At 33.9% G+C, this 23,074-nt stretch overlaps 1 protein-coding gene across 1 annotated transcript; it reads right to left on the bottom strand.

Annotated features, from left to right (window-relative positions):
- Positions 1–1,450: 1,450 nt before the first annotated feature.
- LOC143196298 (uncharacterized) lies at positions 1,451–7,564 on the bottom strand. Its single transcript, XM_076403961.1, has 4 exons — positions 6,997–7,564; positions 4,572–4,752; positions 4,354–4,522; positions 1,451–1,933 (listed from the first exon to the last, which is right to left on the bottom strand). Exons 1-4 carry the CDS (start codon positions 7,487–7,489, stop codon positions 1,451–1,453), a joined length of 1,326 nt encoding a protein of 441 aa, XP_076260076.1. The 5' UTR covers positions 7,490–7,564.
- Positions 7,565–23,074: the final 15,510 nt, after the last annotated feature.

Below are 23,074 nucleotides of genomic sequence, written 5' to 3'. Positions count from 1 at the left end.
TCCGGACTACCATAGTAAAACAAATATTTTGGCAAAATTTGTTTTTTTTATTCAACACAATTCCCTTCAAGGGTGATACAGTAATTATAGCGACCCTCCAACTTTTCGATACCATTTTTGTAGTACGATTTGTCCTTTGATTCAAAATAGGCCTCAGTTTCGGCGATCACCTCTTCATTCGACGAACATTTCTTCCCAGCGAGCGTTCTTTTGAGATTTGAGAACAGGAAATAGTCTCTGGGGACCAGATCTGGAGAATACGGTGGATGAGGAAGCAATTCGAAGCCCAATTTATGGATTTTTGCCATCAATTTCACTAACTTGTGACACGGTCTTATATTTTTCTTCAAATGCGGCTGTTTTCCGGCGATTTCGTCCTTCAAACGATCCAATAACGCTATATAATAGTCGTAATATTTTGATTGTTGGCAGCCGACTGTTGCGTTTTCCCACTCTTTAGAGCGGGTTCATCGTGTGCAATCCACTCGGATGACTGTTGGTTGGACTTCGGAGTGAAATGCTTGATCACTCGAATGTTTATTACGCTTGATCATCTTCAAACACTGCTCCGAATCATCAACTCGTCGTTGTTTTTGGTCAAATGTGAGCTCGCGCGGCACCCACTTCGCTCCGAGCTTTCTCATACCCAAATATTCGTGAATGATATAATATACATGTTCAGTTGATATCTTTAGAGTGTCTGATATTTCATTCAATTTCAATTTACGGTTATTCAAAATCATTTTGTGTTTTTTTATGTTTTCGTCGATAACAACCTCTTTTGGGCGTCCACTGTTTTCATCGTCTTCGGTGCTCATTTCACCACGTCTAAACTTAGCATACCAATCCTTGATAGTTAATTTTCTTGGGGGAGTGTCCGGAAACTCGGCGTCAAGCCAAGTTTTTGCTTCAACTGTATTTTTTTCCTTAAAAAGTTTTATCAACACGCGAAATTCCTTTTTATCAATTTTTTTCACAATAACAAAAATTGCTTCACTCAAAGTGCTATAATTCACAAACTAATGATCCGGCCGCTGTCAAATTTATAGGCGCATCTTTTGAGGGTTAGGGGTAACTAAAAAACATATGGATTTAAGTCTAGTAACGCCATCTGTGTGTGAGGCCGGTGACGTTTCAATTGACATGTTAACTTGCTGATTCCATAAATATCGGAAATGCAATTTTGAACATTATAACATAATACGAAATGGAGAATAGTGGTTATTTTATCAACAGAAATATCAAAACAATCGAATTTAACAGTTAAGTTAGGTTGTTTACTTTCATACACTGCACTTTCACCAATAGATCTAGCTGATCAAATCACATGCATGCACCTAAAATGATCGATTGATTAATGACTGATTTTAATTTAACTCAATTTATCTTATTTTTTGTTTAAAATGACTATTAACTTAGAAATACTGATAGAATATTATATATAATATATTTAGCAACCTCCATCTTTCAATCTGATACTATAAGGTACATTATGTATAGAATTATTTTGCGATAATTTCTTTTCGGCCAACAGATCTCTAACTAAACTCCGCTTGTACTCGGTGAACTTTTTATCCTTTATCCATTGGTTGAAGATCTGCTTAGTTGATGGTATATTCTTGTTTAAAAATTGTTGGACTCTGTTCCATATGTTACCTTTGTTCATCTTCACCAACCAGTACCGCGGTATTAACAGGCAATTGGTGCTGGTATTGGAAACGACACGTCTTCGATCGAAAGTCTCGCCCACGTTAAAGATGGCGCCTTCCTTCATTTCGCAAACCTTGATAAAATGGGTCTCGATTTTGGGGGTGTTCAAATCTGATACTTTCTTTTGGGTCTGAGAAGTTGGTCCTGCAGCGGGCTTATCGTCTTCGGGATCAGGAATGTAAAGTTTGTATTTCTTCAGCCCGCGTTCGACTATCACCAGCGTCTGAAATAATTTTTAATTTGTTTATTGAAATAACATTTTTTAAATTAATTACATCTTACTAAAGATATCAACTGAACGTGTACATCATATCATTCATGAATATTTGGGTATGAGAAAGCTCTGTGCAAAGTGGTTGCTGCGTGAGCTCACTTTTGACCAAAAACAACCACGAGTTGATGATTCGGAACAGTGTTTGAAGATGATCAAGCGTAATAAACCTGAGTTTTTGCGTCGATATGTGACAATGGATGAAACATGGCTCCATCATTTCACTCCGAAGTCCAATCGACAGTCATCCCAGTGGACTGCACACGATGAACCCATTCCAAAGCGTGGGAAAACGCGACAGTCTGCTGGCAAGGTTATGGCGTCTGTATTTTGGGATGCGCATGAAATAATTTTCATTGACTACCTTGAAAAAGGGAGGACCATCAACAGCGTTATTGGACCGTTTGCAGGACGAAATCGATGGAAAACGGCCGCATTTGAAGAAAAAGACCAAGACAATGCACCGTGTCACAAGTCCAAATGGTCCATTAGTGACACTGCATCCATGTTGCTGTAATTTAGTAACTTTCTTTCATATTTTATGGCGAAATCACTACATAGTATAAAACAAAGTCGCCTTTTCTGTCCTTATATCCCTATGTGCGCTTAAATCTTTAAAACTACGCAACGGATTTTGATGCGGTTTTTTTCAATAGATAGAGTGATTCAAGAGGAAGGTTTATATGTATAATACATGCATAATATACTAAGGCAACATTGCTAATTTTAGAGGTTTCTAACGTGATGTCGTAAATTAACCTATTTTTTAGGCTTATTTAGCAATTAGCAAAAACGCTGCCTAACCCTACGAGTTAGATCAAATTAATGTACTACAGTATTGTACACCATAAAAAGGTCTACAGAAAAGTCCGCGATGGTATATGTTTATCTTTTAGGGATAACCCACATTAGCCATTTTTATTGTTTACTTTTTACGTGAGAAAATGGTTTATTTACGAAGCTATTTTAAGCAATACGGCATTAATCCTTATCGAATTAAGTACCTTAAATACAGTGTGCAATTAATATAGATCAATATGGTTCCTTACAGCATGTAAATTAAACAAATATTTTCGGAGATATTACAAATTTAAAATTTGCGTTTAAAAATGTGTAATGTAATAAAAATTGTATGAATTTAGATATTCCAAAGATAGCAGGAAATCTTCATAGTAAGTATAGGGGAAGAGGAATTGTTTTACTCCAAATTTAATGCGTGCAGGCCAAGGGCAGTAATGAATGAACCAAAAATACTTAATCGATTTTAATCATGTTTTCATTGAGTGACATAGGCATATATATTTTATGCCCGTGCAAAGTCGGAGCGGGCCGCTATGTTTTTATATACAACGTTCATATTTTTTCTGTAGTGTATTTAATTTAGTATCAGCATTGCACCCGTGCGAAGCCGGGGCGGGTCGCTAGTAATAAATAATACGTTGTATACACTTGGTCACCGTTCTTCGTTACTTACACAGCGAGAAGCATTGGTAATTAATCCTAGAACTTTATTTTGGAAGCGATGATTGATGACAGTCCAGCTCCATGTTTCCAGCCCATAGTTCCAAATCGGCTTTATTATTGACTTAATATCCTTAAATTAAGGTTAAATTGTGGGTATATTCGGATTAACCAGTGCATTTGTTCAGTTTTGAGTCTGACGTGCCCAGACTTTTGTCAAACATTCGATTTTTAGAATGGTAAAATAATGAGTTAACTGAATTTTGAAACATGATGGAATGGCGCCTTATTAGATTTATTAATTTTAACTTTTATATTGAGAAAACAATGACAAATATAGAAAGATTTATGTCACAATAACCTTTACAAATTGGTGGACTTTCGAAATGAAATTCAAAGGACTGCTTTTTTTAAATTTACTAAGTTGTCTCCGAAGTATATTTACACTCGTGATTTTTGTCGATGAAGGAATGAAATTTGTGGTGTTTGAAGTGAGAGAACAATTTTTGATAAAAATCGATACCAATTTTTAAATTTACTCTAATTAATATTGTACACAAATTTTAAGGGCTATAAAGGACAAAATTTAATGTAAACAGGTTTCAATAGAACTTGAGAAATCCTTTGAATTATGTTAAAAGAATTACTATCTGCTATGCTAACATGCTATGTTGCTATGCTATTATGTTTAAAATGTTATATTTGGCAAAAATGAAATAAAAACATCAAAATTTTAAGAATATGTACAAATATCTTTTTAAATTTTACAACAGTATGCATTTTTGTTGGGAAACAGGTCCGGTCTTGTCTGTATTCAGATCAAAAGTGTCAAACCGTACTATGGAAGCTCTGACAACGCTTCTTTAGCACAAAGTCTTAATATAGGCGAATTGTATTTAAAATATACATACTTGGAGATGTTCGATAATGCTACAAGTACCCTTGGTAATAAGATAGGAATAGTTCGGAAGCCCAAATTCATCGCCCAGTATCACTTCGTTAGCCAAATAGGTTTTCGTTCTGGATATAATGCTACACTCGCGTTTAGTTACAGCATCCCAGTTTTTAAAATACGAGTATCTAGAAAGGCACGTCATTACTGCACGAAAAATTTATCGAATTTACTCACCTCTTCATTATCTTCGCGATCTGCTCCCAAGCCTTCCACACTGTATCTTTCAAAACGATATCGAAGTCCTCTTTTTTGATCATCAACAATTCGCACGGCATGGTAGTGGTGATGGTGGCGGTACGGGCTATGCCGTGAATCAGGGCGACCTCGCCGAACATGGTCCCTGGACCCACAAACCCTGTAAAATCATAATGTTAGTGTTAGGTGATCAATTTTTCTTCTCAGAAATCTCATAAACTCTGCGGTGATGAAATTATAGTTTTTCCAGAAAAGTGGCATCAGTAAAAACGGAACATACATTGATTAGTTTTTAAAATGAATATGAATAAATTGACTATTGCAAAACATGAAACAAAATTAATTAAAACTGGATCTACAGGCATCACAAACTAGCAGACTTCAATTAAAATGTGGAAAAAGATTGAAAATAACAACAAAAACACATATTTTAAATTGAAACTGGATGAACATGGCTAGGAAACATAACAGATCAATAGAAAAGTCCCCGGCCTACTATAGTAAAACACATTTTTTTGGCAAAATTACATAATTCCCTTCAAGGGTGATACACTGATTATAGGGACCCTCCAACTTTTCGATACCAATTTTGTAGTACTATTTGTCCTTTGCTTCAAAATAGGCCTCAGTTTCGGCCGAATATTTCTTCCCAGCGAGCATTCTTTTGATATCTGAGAACAGGAAATAGTCGTTGGGGGTCAGATCTGAAGAATACGGTGGATGAGGAAACAATTCGAAGCCCAATTCATTGATTTTTGCCATCGTTTTCACTGACTTTTGACACGGTGCATTGTCTTGGTGAAGCAGCGCTTTCTTTTTTTCGAATGCGGGCGTTTTTCGGCGATTTCGTCCTTCAAACGGTCCAACAACGCTATGTAATAGTCGCTGTTGATGGTACTTCGTTTTTCAAGGTAGTCAATGAAAATTATTCCATGCGCATCCCAAAATACAGACGCCATACCCTTGCCAGCCGACTGTTGCGTTTTCCCACGTTTTGGAGCGGGTTCATCGTGCGCAGTCCACTCGGATAACTGTCGATTGGACTTCGGAGTGAAATGATGGAGTCATGTTTTATCCATTATTACATATCAATGAAAAACTTAGGTTTATTAGGCTTAATCATCTTCAAGAGTCTGCTCCGAATCAGAAACTCGTCGTTTTTGGTCAAAACCAAGCTAGCGCGGCACCCACTTTGCACAGATCTTTCTCATACCCAAATATTCATGAATGATATGATGTACACGTTCAGTTGATATATTTAGGGTGTCTGCTATTTGACCCAATTTCATTTCACGGTCATTCAAAATCTTTTTGTATATGTTTTTGTCAGTAACAACCTTTTTTGGGCGTCCGCTGCGTTCACCGTCTTTGGTGCTAATTTCACCACGTCTAAACTTAGCCTACCAATCCTTGATGGTTGATTTTCCTGGGGCAGGTTACGGAAACTCGGCATAAAGCCAAGTTTCTGCTTTAACTGTATTTGTTCCTTTCAAAAAGCAATATTTTGTCAACACGCAAAAATCCTTTTAATAAATTTTTTTATAATAACAAAAGTTGCTTCCCTCAAAATGCTATAATTCACAAACTAGGGATCCGACAGGGCCTAAAAATGTATACATTTAATTCTAGTGGAGCCATCTATGTGTCAGGCCGGGGACTTTTCAACTGAACTGTTAACTGAGCTCTACTAACTTGAGAATCAAGCGGAGTTCTGGTTAAGTTTTAAGACGTCTTCGGGATCTTGACTGAGATGATTGTCTAGTAGAACGGAGTACTATTTCTCATATTTATATTCAGATCTCGACAAATCTCATAAGTCACAAGTATTCTACAAAAATCATTTTCAACAGGATCAACTTATGTAGCAACAACTCTCTAAGATTTGAAATATTTATCAACGCTTGAAAATCGCATTTTACGAGATTAGTCCAGCAGCTTAAATTGAGTAGAATTTTGTAGTAATCAAATACTGATTTAGTAATTGCAGAATTGCGTTTAATAGTTCCTAAGTTAGACGATCTGTTAAAGACTCTGTAAAACTCCACTGTTGGAAAAATTGATCAATTCAATGAAATGATAATGTGGTTAATGTTATTGCAGCAGAATGAAGAACATAAATGAAGATAAATGGTCGCAGACGATTTAAATCTCCAACAAGATATTTTAAGAGGAATTAGAAAAGGTTTTAAGAACATGTCTCTAAGTCTATAAATAGGTTAAAATAGTTCATAAAGAAAGTGATCTTCTAGCAGAGTTTGCTTTTTACAATTTCGGGGTTATCCAAAACGCGGCTGGTTAGATATATTGAAATATGGTTGAAAAGAGTCCAAAGTTCATATAAAAATCTGTAAAATGAATATTGTCTTCTTACGGACAGAAAACTAAATTCTAATTTGATTCATACCGTGTTCTTCTTCTAACCATTCTTTCAACATCTTATCGTAGGTCTTCACTGTAACCACGCCTTCTCCAGACAAAAGAAAATACATGGCTGTTGGGGCGTGATCTTGTTTCACGATGACCCTGTCAGGTCCGATATAGACAAAGTAAGTCACCGCCGCCAACTGACTCTTCACATTTGGTGGATATCTTCGAAAACATCTCAGACCACCGATGGCACGGTTCAACAAATGTTTCTCTTCGTCGGTTCGTTCTTCTTTGGGTTTGGTCAGGATCAGTTTCTCCTTGGTGGTCAGGCTACTTTTCTTGATCTTCTTCCTGGTTAGTTTCTGGATATTGAGCATGACATTTTCGCCGAGCGTGTCGTCTAGGTCCCCCAACCAGAACAGATTGGCCATCACCAGTCTGGCGATGGCTTTAAACTTTCGGCGAGCACGAGCATCTCGGGCCGCCCTTTCCTCGGGAGTTAGTCCTGGGGGTTTCTTCCTTTGCGACATGATTTACGTATTAGGAAAACTGTCACAATCGATTTTAGTCTAATTGACATATGTCGCCAATTAGATGATGTTTGATTGTACAACCTGATAATTGAAACGGACCATGCTATTGTAGTTAGTGATGCAATGAAGAACTGGACTAGTGAGACACTACCTTAATTTTTACTATTATATGGTTTAAAATATGAGAACTTTAATTTCATTTTTGATGTCTGTAGTTGATCGTAAAAAAACAATAAAATCATCATTTTCTTTACTCATTTACTGCGACTTCTGTTACTTTCACTATTTCATGTTTTTTTTTGTAATTGGTCTCTATCTGTTGTGATATGTTCTGACTACCAACGCATTTCGTAACTGGGATTGTAATATAATACCATTATGGCTTCATTTATTTCAGGTGCCAGTTTAAAAAATTATCTGAAATCTCCTTCCTAAACTCTTTTTTTCTAGCGATACAATAACGACAAAATTCCTCAAATTGCAACTCCTATCCTATCTGGTTCTTATATTAAATATATTAAAATAGGCAGAAATTTTGCTGTAGTAATAATTATTGCTCTCAATATAATTCAAAGATATAGCAATTGGTTTCAATTGTTTGATGAATTTCTCCAAGAATTCTAGTTCTATGGTCTTGAAAGTATTAGCCTTACCCAACTATTAAATTACTTACTTTTAATAACTATTAATTAACTTAATTTACTTTTCATAAACTGCACTATCGAATACTAAAGATAATTCCGTCATTGCAGTACAGTGTAGGACATATATTAACTTATATTATTATAACTTATTATAACTCTATTAACCCAGACAATATTTTTTTTTACTTGAGCCCATTTGGAGCTTCTGAGCACATTCCATAACAAAGTACATTTATCAATTGTTGAATAGAGCTTTGCAAACATGAGAACCTTTGATGATATCAGTCATATATGTAGTGACCAATATAATTAATGTGTGACTGTTACATCTCAGGTGCCTGGGTATATATATATATATATATGATTCTCTCTCCCTAGATTTATCTTCTATTATATTTACTGGTAACAAAACCTCTTCATGAAAAACGTCAGGTACAGATGGTGATTTCACTACCGCTTCTACATTTTGACGTACGTATATGTGTAGTTTCGTCAACGTTAAATATTGATATATTTTATACATTATATTGTTGAATAATAAATATTATTGAATAGTTTCGTTATTACACATGCAAGGAATATATTTTAGTCTTGATACCATTCCATATTATTTTTGGCTAATTACTTCAGACTTGGATGCCGCTTTCTTCACCTGTTTTACTAATTCCAAATATCGGAAGTTACTAGTGTTATTGTTTTAACCTGATGCTGTTGAGATGTATTTGTTGGTCATTTAACACTGGTCAATATTGTCGGTTTTTTAAAAATTATTCTCAATATCGTGAAGCCTTGATAGCAATGGAGAGCAAATATAGCAATAGTATTTACTAAAACAAATTGATGAATGAAATATTACAATATCAACTTTTAAATTCAACAGTCGCTTATTTATCGTTTCAACTTTTCAGTTATATCTGGAGAAGTGAACATATTTTTCAAGCCATGACACGTTTAATTTACGTAAGGAAATATAGAAAAACAATAACTACCGTCTTGTTAAAATCAGTTTGTTATATATATCCCATAGCCTATATGCGTAAGTTATATTTTTTATAAATAACACTAATAAAAAAAACTGAAATCTTCCAGAATTCTCCAGTTTAAAAACAAAAATGCTCGGGGACGATATTCTAAATGTGATTTTACCAGATTATCTACTCTATGTCGAAAGGGTTTTATCCGCAACTTCCAGTCAGCTTTTATGGGTTCTGTCTAAGGCAAATACGCGAGTCAAAAAAGCAGCCACGGTGTTCTGGTTGACTAATATCAATAACGATCAGCGCAATTTGCTGAAACACTGTATAGAAACAACCAACTCAGAGCACATTCTCGTTGAGATATTATTAGATAATAAAAATAAGGACATCATTCAAAAGTAATTTTGGTTTACAGGTTCAGTCATCAGGAATTAATTATTATCATTTTTTCCGTCCAGTTCTCAGTTCGATGCTTATTCGATTTGTCTTTTCAATTTTTTTCACTCTGTGATACTGTCATTCAGTCTGATAGACCGACATCTTTCACATCTGTAATTACTAACTTCTCTTTTTTCTTCCTTCTACTAACACATTCTCTTGCCAAAACCTATTTCTTCTAATCTCCTAAAGGCTCCTACTACTCTCCATCGATTAGAACTTCCTCTTGCTATGTCTCAGATTTTGCATCTATTAATTTATGGCATATATTTTGATCATTTTCCTACAGAATCAAGGTATTTTCCATTATTTTGTACATTTTGTTCTCACACTTATGATGAAAATGAAATGAACATGGTGGTAATGTGTCAAAAGAACGATGTTAGTGTGGCATCTAGTCATCAACATATATATTGTATCAAAATTATTCTTTATCCTCAAAATTAATATCACTAATTATGATAAAGTAGAACCCATAAATGTTTCCATAATTATTTGAGGAGCATTGGCCATATAACGGAAATGAATAAATCTATGCAAACTAGAGAAGTGAAACTTGTACATAAACAAAACTATCGAATTTGATAGTGTGGGTCATCGATAGACCTCGTAACGTTTAAGTTACAACTAATCGATGGCACTGATAACAATTAGTTCCTGGTCCTGATATACTGCTTGATAAAAAAATTTCATATTTTTCTACATTTTCTTATATCTTTTATTACTTCAGTGAAGTTTTCTGTGCAAAGTAATACCGTGATTTTACGGTATATGATACGTTTATGGTACGTGATACGTTTATTTACATGTGATAGTTGGAGAGGATAAAGAGATTTATTTACTTATACCATATTTAATTAATTTTGAACATTCCTCTGGAAATATTGTGGATTAATATATCTGTTAGATCCTTTCGTCAAATTTGGCACTGTTAAGAGCAAAAATTCTGCTTGAAACCTTGTGGCCCTAAAACATTTTAAGGATCGTTGATTTTGATGTCTCATTGGGATCCATGCAGATGTTGCGACAGGAATACTGGTCTGTTTGAAGATGTATCGTTGTCGACAATTATGTCAACACTAGCATATCAACGTTACAAAAGTTAAAAGCGAGCTATATTGCAATTCATAATTTATAGTATTATGATACTCCATTTATCTCTATGATGAAAATATCACAGAAGTTATGAAAATTGTGCTTGAATGTTATCGTATGAGTATCAGGGACATATTTGTGCAAGAGGTTACTAGAATGAGACAAGTCCAAGGATTATTTGTGTCAAATATTAGGTTCGGGAAAAAGTAATTTCGGCTTTTCCTAATAGTTGACTTTAAATGATGATATGTTACTTTATTACATTCGAAAAGGAAAAACTGATTCATCCAAATTGTGTAATTTTGATCAGTGGATTTGAGTTCTTAGGTGAACGCCAGTGCCAGAAAGACGTTTCTGGTTTTTGCTTCAGTTTATTCCAGATGTTAAAGATGAAACATTGAACAATGAAATAGTTTTGAATCAATTACATGTGACTGAATATCAAAAGAAGCTCGATACTTGTGTTCTAGATAAATTAGAAATGAAAAATTTAACGGAGCAAATTTCGATTTTTGAATTGCTGCGGAAATGAAACGCATTAGAGCTATTTTTGAAATAAATAATTGCAGGTGATGAAAAGCGGATCATGTATGACAATAATATCTAAAAGTGGAATCACATAGAGGCTTCATAAATGATTCCGAGGTCTATATTGACGCCAAGGAAAGCGATTTTAAAAATTTCGTTGGTTTCTAAAGCAATTGTACATCATGAGCTGTTCAAACTTGACCGAACTATTAATTCGACTTTCTATTGCCAACAACTAAGGGAACTGGAGCAGACGATTTAAAAATATGGCGTTTTTAATAATTTGTCAAAAATCGAAAGACACCACTGTATAGTCCGGATTTTATCCCGTTCGATTACCATTTGCCCCGATCTCTGTAAATCTCTTGCCAGTGCCACTAAAACGACTTGCCAAAATCACTCGGTTCAGTTTTTCACTCAGAAATCTCAAAATTTCTGAAGGGCCAGAATTATAGTTTTAACTAAAAAGTAGTAGAAGGTTAAAGATCGAATCGGTACATATATCATTGATTGATGCCCGCAATATATATGAGTAAATGAGCTTTGAAAGATTGAAAAAACTTCTTCAACCATTAATCGGAATTATTTGAAGAAACACATTGCTAGAGTTGACTTGTTAGAGTTGTTGACTGAATGGTACATATTAGAGAAACTAAAACTCAAACAGATAGGATAAAATTTATTCAAAATTAAGATTTTGTTATCTGGTGTCCAGGAACTCATCCGGCTCCTTCTATTAATTTTAAAATACACTCTTTAATTTACTTACACAGAACACTTCTAAAGAATGTTAAATGAACATTAAATAACAAATAGCCTTCTGCTATATTTTTGTCCAACATCATATCATTCATTTATATTTTATTTAGATGTCTCCAACTAATCGAGTTGATACAAAGTCCATCTTTGAGTAAAAATCTACACAACCTCCTTCCAAAATTCCTGTACCACTCGGAAACCTTTCCTTTTATCGTTCGAGCCATTTCTAGTCATATTCCACAGGACCAGAATATAGCACTCTTGATTCTAACCACTTCCGTGGAGTCATTGGTCACCAGCGACGACCAAGAAACCCTTACCAAGGTCTGCCAGTTATCCAAGAAACTACTAAATATGTTCTCGAGAGAAAAAGAAAAAGTGCAATTCTTTTGCAATGATGTCACGCTTCTCAGGGTGTTGATTTACCGTGCTGGTGTGACGGACGATGATCTGGTCAAGGAGATTTTGATGCTGTTGAGTAAAATGATACGGTTGCAGGTAAATTTTAACTTGATTTGTGAGGATCATTCAATAAGTCCTTAGAGAATCAGGGAGATAACGGTCTTAGCATCGAAAATGTTTTATTTTAAAAGTATTTGTTGAAATTTAAGTTATCGTCCGCGATAAAATTTTAACACACCACAGATTTTTCTTTTTAAATATTAATAAAAATAAATTTACAACTTAAACGTAACACAGCTCCTACCTAAAATACGAGGGTAAGGTGAAAAGTTCTCAGCCTGACACAGAGATGGTGGAGATGGGCTTCAATCAACAAAAATGTATCTTGTCATTAGTACTTATGACCAATTTGAACTTGTTCTCTGAATTGATTTGTATGAACAAATGTTTGCAATAGACGTTTTTGTGCATTTTGCGTTAAAACGAATAGGTTTGAACTTATACTTTGACTTGGAATTGAAGTTTTGGAGGTCAGAAGAATGGTGCAAAATAACTTCAGTAAGGCGCAATATCAAAATTCGCCAAGAGAGGCCTGGATTGAAGAAGAGAAAATATTTTATATTCAAGACAATGCACTTGGTAATACAACAGTGCATTTGGGATGGTTACTTATGCTCTCGGTGGTTTTGATTTTGCATCCTTGGCACCTAAAGCACTTTTTGCTCCCTTATCTATTTTCCTTCGCTTTGCTTCTTGATTTTATCTGAACATCTCTATAATCTTTCGACATATCCTCACTAATGTGTACTCTTTCTTTTAACTTGGCCATTTCAGTTTTTTTACGATTAATTATTTGCCGTTATTATTTTTTGTAGATTTTCTCACAGATTCCTCACATTTTTTAGTGATATCTCTATATCCACTTTATATTTTATGAAAATATATCATCGTAATTCATTCTTAATTTCTTGAATGCAATGAATTTTCTTTTTTTTCGGAATCCGAATCCATGTTAACTATTACCGCTTTCATTCTCAATTTTATTATTCTCAGTATTTCATTTCATTATATAGTCTGCTCGTTTTTTCCTTATTTCCTGCAACTCTTGCTTTACTTTCTTTTAAAGATTCAATATTAGCAAAGAGTACATCCAGTTTCTCTTTTATGCCCCTTCCAACCTTGGGATTCTTTTCGTTTTTGCACTCTTTCTATATGTACTCCCACGCTCTTTAGTTCACTCTCTTTTTTTACATCATTTGTTCTATAACTTTCTTTACTATTGATTTTTTGAATAAATATACCACAACGTTTCTTTAATTTATTCACTTCCGTATATTTCTTATTATTTATTCATTCATTAGTGAAAAATCACTTTCTTAACTTCCGGCGTTACATTGCTAAACTTCGCTGTTCTTTGTTTTTTAATTATTTTACCTTACTTTAATATTTATTTTGGTGTATCTTATTTTGCTTCGGAAGCCCCTCCCTCTAAAAAAATATAATAATAAAATATTAAATCTATAAATTAATTTTAAAAGATTTTCAACAGATGGTGTTCTTGCGTATTATATAGCATAGTGCACATTTCTAACGAACTTCATGTTTAAGCCTGAACGTAAAGCTTGTCAAATTTTCAGTAAGTGTTATTTCGCCAAAGTGTGAAAAACAAATTTTTACATTGTTATAGCGGAAACTTTTGTTTTTTTCTATAACTTGAAGAAATAGACAGCTGGAGGTCTTCGATCATGCTGTATGAAGCTTATGGCAACTATGCCCCATCCATTTCCGCGTGTGAATACTGTTTTCGACGTTTTAAAAGTGGCGATATTGACACCAAAACCAAGGAATGTGCAAAATAATAAAATAAACAAAAAATGTGAAGCACAACATTGTTATTCTTCAACATAACAACGCTCGACCACATGTTGCGAAACCGTAAAACATACTTGGAAACATTAATATGAGGAATATTCCCAAATTCAATATTCTCCAGACCTTGCTCTTCCTAATTACTTCTTCAACTCAATTCAACAAGTTCAACTTCAACAAATTAACTTTAACGTTATTCTTCAACATGAGAACGCTCGACCACATGTTGCAAAACCGGTAAAACATACTTGGACACATTAATATGAGAAATGTTCCCAAATGCAATATTGTCCAGACCTTGCTGCTTCTGATTACTTCTTGTTCGAAGTTATGAGTGATGGCATGTCTTCTTGTATTAAAAATGTAACAATTCGAGCCTACGCATTTAAGACTATTTCAAAAGATATATGGTTCGGTATGGAATCTGTAAATTGCCTGAAGGATAGGAAAAAGTAGCGGCTTTCGATGGACAATTCTTTGAATCAAAGATATTGTAATGATTTTTTACAATAAAGCTTCAAGTAAAAATCCTTCTAAACTATTTTATAGGCCTAATAATTGATGGAATTTCCTTTTTGCTAAAAACTTATTGAACGATCCTTGTAATTAACGGGTAAGGACGACGACAATATTTTTTTTAGAGAGAAGTCAACAGGAATCCTTCCAACGTCACCGCTATGAAACTTAGTTTATTACTAAAAAAACCCAAGAGTGTTTCAAGTAGAACTCTGGATCTACTTTGGGACATACTACGATTAAACACGCTGATAACGTTGGAGAAGACAGACATTCTCCTTATCCAGCATTGTTTGTTCGATCTCGCCGACCACAAGAGGTTAGCAAACAAATGCAATCTGTGTCTCATGAAGTTAATCAAGTTTTACCCAGCCCTCCTGTACTCACCCACTTTGAGCACATTTATCGAGGATCTGTACGATATAGTTTCATTTTCGACATAGAAGATCTCATTTTCATCGTGAATTACAGATGTTTTTACTCCAGTAAAAATAAATATTCGACCGGGTCCGTGAAATTGATCTTGGCCTGGATACATCTAGCGGCTATGGATGGTAAAGGGATCATGTTCTTCCTACCGAAAAGAAACGTTCTTCAAAGTTTTTTCACTAATTTCAAGCAGTTCAAAGACGATCTAGTAAAGAAAAATTCGGTACGTTTTGCTGCACAAGTTCAAGTCGATTGTCTTTTATAGGTTCAGCGAAATTTGTATTTAATATCAAAACTATACAGTCACAATAAAAGTTTAATGATATAAGCTGATGAAATAATCTCTATAACCCTGGAGTGTGGTTGAAGTTACTTTTGATCACAAGTTCTCGAGAACTTTTTTAGCGTCAATCTTAATATTCAAAAAAATTCTAGAATTTTTGTTGTTGATTATTTTGTTGTAGAGATTAATATTATATAATAAATGTTGTTCCTTTCAATATATGATTCTTTAGATTTTAGTTTTATTTCTCTTAGCGGATTGTCGAATATGTAACAGGTGGGGAAAAAGTTCCGCTATCATTTTGAATGCGCGCCGTCTGGATTATGTGACGTTTAGCTCAGTTTCGCTTTAACCGTTGTGTTGTGTAGATGTCGAAATTTTATTATGGATACATACATACGCCACAAGAACGAGCAGAAATAGTGACAATATTTATTGAAAATAATCGTTCAATTATTGGCACTCAGCGGAAATTGCGTTAAAAATATCCTAATCATCCAGTGCCTCACAAAACTACAATTTGTCATTTACATGGGAATTTTTGATAGTATGGTACGACATCAGACAGGCCTGTTTCTGGAAGATAGCGGACGTCTCGTAACGCTGAAAATGTGGCTCTGGTGCGCGGTAGTGATGCAGAGTCTCCAGAAACTTCAATACGGAGACGTCGATCCCAGTTATAAAAAATTCAGTTAGTCCAAAAATTGCTACCCAGAGATCCCGATCAACGAGTTGAATACAGTAATGCAATCCTAAGGCTGTCCGGTGAAATTGAAGAATTTTCGTCTAAATTGATAATGAGCGATGGCTCTCATTTTCTTCTCAGTGGACACGTCAATAAATAGAACAGTCGGTTTTGGGGAACACAGAATCCTCAATTAATTCATGAAACGTGACTGCATCCGCTAAAACATATGTATGGTGTGGTATTCATACTGAAAACATTATTGGTCCCTATTTTTATGAAAATGACCAAGGTGTTCCAGTTACTGTTACTGCTGAACGGTACAAAGACATGATTCGAAATTTTGCCTGAAATGGAAGAGCAAGGATTAGAGGATATGTGGTTTCGGTAAGATGGGACCACAGCACACACAGCTCGTTCAACATTTCAATTATTGAATGATGTTTTTCCACGAAAACTAATTTCGCGAAGTGGCGATTTAGCATAGCCAGCCAGATCTCCGGATTTAACAGCCCCAGACTTTTTCTTATGGAGTTTTTAAAAATCAAAAGTTTATGTGAGTTAGCCCCAAACAATTCAACATCTTAAAGACAATATTCGTCACGAAATTGAAGAAATTCAGCATCAGCTGTTGCAGTATGTCATGAAAAATGCATGAAAAATAACCGAATAAACGAAAAAAAATTAAAAAACCAAATAAACTTTTTATGAGAACCAAACTTACTTATATTTTTTCTTTGACCAAAGTTATAGGCAATAAAAATGATAGTGGGACTTTTGCCCCACGTTGTAATAATTGATGGTGTAGTAAAACGAAATCGACAACTTTTGCATGTGATTGAATATCCGATTTAGTTTAAATAAGTGGCTTTTCCTTCGATATTATTTTTTCATCATGTTTTTCTCTTAGAAGCTTATACCTGTTGCCAAACAATTCGTACAGTCAGTTTCCACAAGAGCTTACCTTGAAGTGAATTTTCACCAGCAAAATATTTCGCCACGGATAGAAACAGGTGGTAATAAGTCCGGGCTATAAAGTAGACTCATAACGACCTCCTAGTTAAGCCAGGGCTTCTAACGGTGGTGTATGATCTGAAGCAGGTCTTGATAAACCATAATTCCTGTCCTAATGACTATAGTTGACCACTTCTGGGCGATTGCCTACTTCAGAAAGTCCAATTATTCACTATACAGGTTTATATTAAGAGTTTCGTCACAGGGGAGCAGCCCATACAGTTTGATTCGAAATGAACGAAACACGAACATGTTTAAATTATGAACTAGAAAAAGGTGCTTACAGAAATTTAAATAGGTGAGAATATTATTCTCTTGTGAACAAACAATGGAAACGATTTTTCTTATTTTCTCACACCTGAATATACCTTTTTACAATAATTACATTAATTAATTTGTAGTCATTAGAAAAATGTAAAATGTTTTATTGTTCTACTTCTCTATGCTTCTATTCTCTATGGTTTATTCTTCCATATTCCCAACAACACTGGACTAATCAGGCGCAATAGAACAAACTATATATATATATATATATATATATATATATATATATATATATATATATATATATATATATATATATATATATATATATAATATAAACAGAAGAAATACTTATTGCCAATAGGGCAGATTGTGGACTCACGAAGAATAATAATAAAATATATATATATATATATATATATATATATATATATTACAGTTTGTTCTATTACGCCATTTCTGACCTATAAAAATTATACTTGTTTCCGTTGAAATGTTACATCTGATTAGTCCAGTGTTGTTGAGAATATGGAAGTTGAGAATATATATCTAATGATTATTCCATTACTCTTTTACAAAGAAAATGTAATTAATTATTATTAGTGTTATTAATTTTGAATCTCAACCACGGAAAAGTCACAAGCAATCATAATTCTTTAGTGCTTTAAAAACCTAATTATCAATATAGTATTAAAAGGTTTTAACGATTAAAAGGTTGCGACGTCTTCAGGTTTAAATAATATATTAGCGGTGAACTAATCGTAATTGTGGTGTTTCCCGTGCGATTCCCAGGGGACCCCGATAATTGCGGGACATCGCCGAGCCTCGACGGGATTATCCCGGGTCCCTAGGCAAGGAGATCTGTCAAGGTTCTCTTTCTCGTCTTTTCCGGTCATGGCAGATTTTATACTTTCGATATGTACTAGGATGCACAAGAAATTCAGGAAATCGCGCGAGTGAAACAAAAGTAACATTTTCCTGTTTATTGACCCATCCATCACTTTTTCTATTATCTGCCTCTCACATTTTAAATTAGGCACTCAATTTATATGATTACGATTAATTTTGATGGATTAGAATATTTTGTGCGGTACTAGTCGAGCTATAACTGCCTTCCTGAGAAAACAATCATTATAGTACATCTAATGTATATTTATGGAAGGGCTTAAACTACAGTTAATTAAACAGCCACAATAGTTTATAGGTTAGAGTTATTATATTTACATTGACATATGAAAATGTTTGTCGACCAGTACCAACACAAATCGAATTTTACAGACCAAAACCAAATTGTTACATATTCGGACGTATCAGACTTAATTATGTATCTTTTTAATTGAAATAACGCTAATTAGTTAAATGGGAAAGAAAATTCTGCGACCTCAAAAGAGATTTTACGTTTTCATAAAATGAATTTGACAATAATTTTGTCGGCATTGAAGACGACTGAGGAGAAGGTGGATACATGGTGACTGAATGTGTGACTGAATACATGGTGGTTGTTCCATTTGAACACTACTCAGTTGTAATAGTTTTTTGTGAGTATTGATTTTAATTTCGCACGTCAGTTTGACCCAGATTGATATTGCATTACCTCTATGAAATGCTTTCCTAAGTTTTGGTATCACAAATTTCACTGTTTTTCTTAAATTATTACTATTAATTATTAGTTATTCAACAATCTGCTCTGCGAGCATTAAGATAAGATAAGAATAAGATCCTCAGCTTGGAGAAGTTGACAAATATTAATATTTACTGACGGGCATGTTCTTTTACGCGGAGCAAATATTACATGGGTAGATTTTGTTTAATTTACCATAATACGCCATGTCTTCGCATCAGTTGTTTTTTTTTTATCAAGATGTGTTTGGAGATTACGCTCTTATTTTGTCTTCGTGAGATGCTAAGGTGGCTGTGTCGCCTTTGTATGTTGCTGCAGTAGTGATTTTTGGTCGGTAGATCGGTTGTATTTAGGAGACAGAGTACCGGACCTAGTACACTGCGTTGCGAGACTCCTGAATATATTAGATATAATTCAGTGATTTGTGAGTAAATGGCCGTTTAGTGAGTGTAATCTGTGACGTAACAGTGCAGTAACAAGAAATGTGGATGAGAGATGATTGAAAAGAATAAGTTAAAATATAATATACTAGCAACCCGCCCGGCTTCGCACGGGTGCAATGCTGATACTAAATTAAATACACTACAGAAAAAATATGAACGTTGTATATAAAAACATAGCGGCCCGCTCCGACTTTGCACGGGCATAAAATATATATGCCTATGTCACTCAATGAAAACATGATTAAAATCGATCCAGTATTTTTGGTTCATTCATTAATGCCCTTGGCCTGCACGCATTAAATTTGGAGTAAAACAATTCCTCTTCCCCTATACTTACTATGAAGATTTCCCGCTATCTTTGGAATATCTAAATTCATACAATTTTTATTACATTACACATTTTTAAACGCAAATTTTAAATTTGTAATATCTCCGAAAATATTTGTTTAATTTACATGCTATAAGGAACCATATTGATCTATATTAATTGCACACTGTATTTAAGGTATTTAATTCGATAAGGATTAATGCCGTATTGATAAAATAGCTTCGTAAATAAGCCATTTTCTCACGTAAAAAGTAAACAATAAAAATGGTTAATGTGGGTTATCCCTAAAAGATAAACATATACCGCGGACTTTTTTGTAGACCTTTTTATGGTGTACAATACTGTAGTACATTAATTTGATCTAACTCGTAGGGTTAGGCAGCGTTTTTGCTAATTGCTAAATAAGCCTAAAAAAATAGGTTAATTTACGACATCACGTTAGAAACCTCTAAAATTAGCAATGTTGCCTTAGTATATTATGCATGTATTATACATATAAACCTTCCTCTTGAATCACTCTATCTATTGAAAAAAACCGCATCAAAACCGTTGCGTAGTTTTAAAGATTTAAGTGCACATAGGGATATAGGGACAGAAAAGGCGACTTTGTTTTATACTATGTAGTGAAGAATGTGTTATTTCCCTTTAGTTTACTACAGTTATTCGTAGGTTGGTTTTACTTCAGACTATATTAGTACAACTTATTAGTGTGTACTTATTTTTATGCCTGTTATATTAACCTATTATAGACCCGTCAACCAATTTGGTTTTTTTGTGATTCAGTTTAATGATTTCAATGACATACTTAGATGCCTCTGCAAATAACAATTGTCAGCTATTTGCTATATATATATATATATATATATATATATATATATATATATATATATGTATATATATATATATATATATATGTATATATATATATATATATATATATATATATATATATATATATATATATATATATCAAACATGTGGATATTGTTATGATATTGTTGAGGTTAACACAATAGAGCGCTATAAAATAAGTGCTATTTCCATTAGCTAGACGGGAAAAAAACATGGTTAAACCACGATAAACGAAAGGGAAAGGGCATCGATGCTAAAGTGCATGGAAATGAGATGGTGGTTAGCCCGATGTAGTGGACGATAAGAGGCAGCGTCGGCGTCGCTATGAATGACGCCACACGCAAACCGTCGCATTCCCTTGAGCTGGTCCGCGACGGTTTGTCTGCAGTCAGAGCTGGACCATCATATTTTCTTTATATACCTTGAAAGTTTAGACGTGGTCGACGTTGTTAATTGAATTTATTTGAATTCATTAATTTATTTTTCTTGATCTAAACTATTAGGGATGTAAAAAAATAGTCCACGTTATCTACTTTTATATTACATATATCGAAGAATCTCGAAGAAGTTGTCGTTTGACCAACGAAGATGAGCAAATTATTATCACGGAACTATTGTCAGCTGGGGCATTATTTTTTTGAGGATCGATCTCCAAAGTACGCAACAACAAATTTTGGTTAGTCAGAGGGTACCCTAAACTTGACCTAAAATCAAAGATATTTATATTTAGCTTAAGTAGTTTAGTTTTACTTTAATTTACTGATAAAACTTACTTTAACTTACTGGAAAAACATATTGATGTTTTAATTCCGCACTCGCCTTGCTTGTGCGTTAATGCAAGTATAATAGAACAGTAGTAATAAATTAATTTGTAAATCAGGATTCTAAAAATCATATACAATGTACGAAGTAAATAATTTAAAAAAAATCAACCAAGTAATAACTTTTGTTAACGATCTCAAAGTAATAATCTTTATATATGTTGAATTTGTGTAAATGATGATTTCGAGATTTTGAGCGCTAAATAACACTTTATCATATTTCCAGTAAAATTATAATTCCACCACTAACACTAACTTTCACTAACAGTTGAGATTTCTGGCCGAAAAATTTATTTTTATTCATCTCTCTCAATTTTGATGAAAGACAATTTTTTCTTGTTTATCAGTTCTGGTCATTATTTTCACCATTTTCAATTACATTGGTTGTTTACATTAGAATCAGTACAGTACAGCACAATACTATCACCATCTCCATGAGATATTTGTTTGTTTCTTTTTGAACCATTTTGTTGAACAATTCCGTTTCAATCCCAACATACATAGCATTACCGTCTTTGTCATTTTCAAGCGTTGACCATGACCAATCGAAATTAGGTCATGTGCATTTTTACTGTACAACCTATGTATCAAGCTTCTTTTGTATAATAGATATTTAGTTCCTTAATAATTTAGAGATGAAATACGATGAGATACTAAATAATTTCGTGCTTTATATTTAGAATATTCTTTGGGCTGTTGCCGTTGAATTGCATTATATTATCACTTCATTGAATAAGTACTGTAAAAAAACTTCTTTTCTAATTTCAAATTTATTACACTTTTATTATATTCTCTTGTAAAGGAAGTAACATTCCATAAAAGGCATAATAAAATAAATTAAAATACAAAAAGAAAAAATTGCGAACAATACGCAATTTAATGAAAGTACGGTCCTGCGGTCGTTTACTGCGTGCACAAAACAGGAACTAAGTGAATCACCGACGAGTATTTACCCTCCTCATTCCTGTAATTCACGTGGATATTTTTACGTGACACCCTCCGCTGCACTGCCCTTCTTTAACGTATTTTCCGTTGCGTGACCTTACCCCTCGTCCTGCCCATTAAAACCGGCAGGATTATTCGACATTTTTATTTCCAGTGCTTATTCATTCTAACGGATTTCTAGAGAAACAAAACAAATTTCCATAGAACACATGTCCTATGACTATTCGCAAAGGCCAACGATGTCTAAAAGTAATTAGAGTATTTTATTACATTAGGTACTTGTATGATTTTTGATCAACAATATATTGAAGAAATTGCACAAAATGAAGTGTCATTATGAGCAACTGTTAAACCACCTAATTTAACTATTAAATACGATGATATTAATACTTCACTCGTCACAAATAATAATTTTCCATTTATATTGTTGAGTTATTCAGTGCATTGAGATGCAAGTTTTGGAACGTTCAAAATTGAATCTTCTGCATTTATTACTTTTGTCGTTTTATTTATATATCGAAGAACAGAAGCTGATCAAACACTTCTGGAAGCTTATGCTGATGATGCTGCTCTCTCATTTCTCTTTTAATTTGAATGATGTGATGAGGAGGACCCAAAACAGGACAGCTTAATAGCTGATGAATTAACTGTTTCTAGATGTCTAAATGT

This window comes from Rhynchophorus ferrugineus, unplaced genomic scaffold (assembly GCF_030347505.1).
Source record: "Rhynchophorus ferrugineus isolate W39M unplaced genomic scaffold, kcgeb_rfMv2 rfM4, whole genome shotgun sequence".
NCBI lineage: Eukaryota > Metazoa > Arthropoda > Insecta > Coleoptera > Curculionidae > Rhynchophorus > Rhynchophorus ferrugineus.
This window is presented reverse-complemented; position numbering and strand designations above follow the sequence as displayed.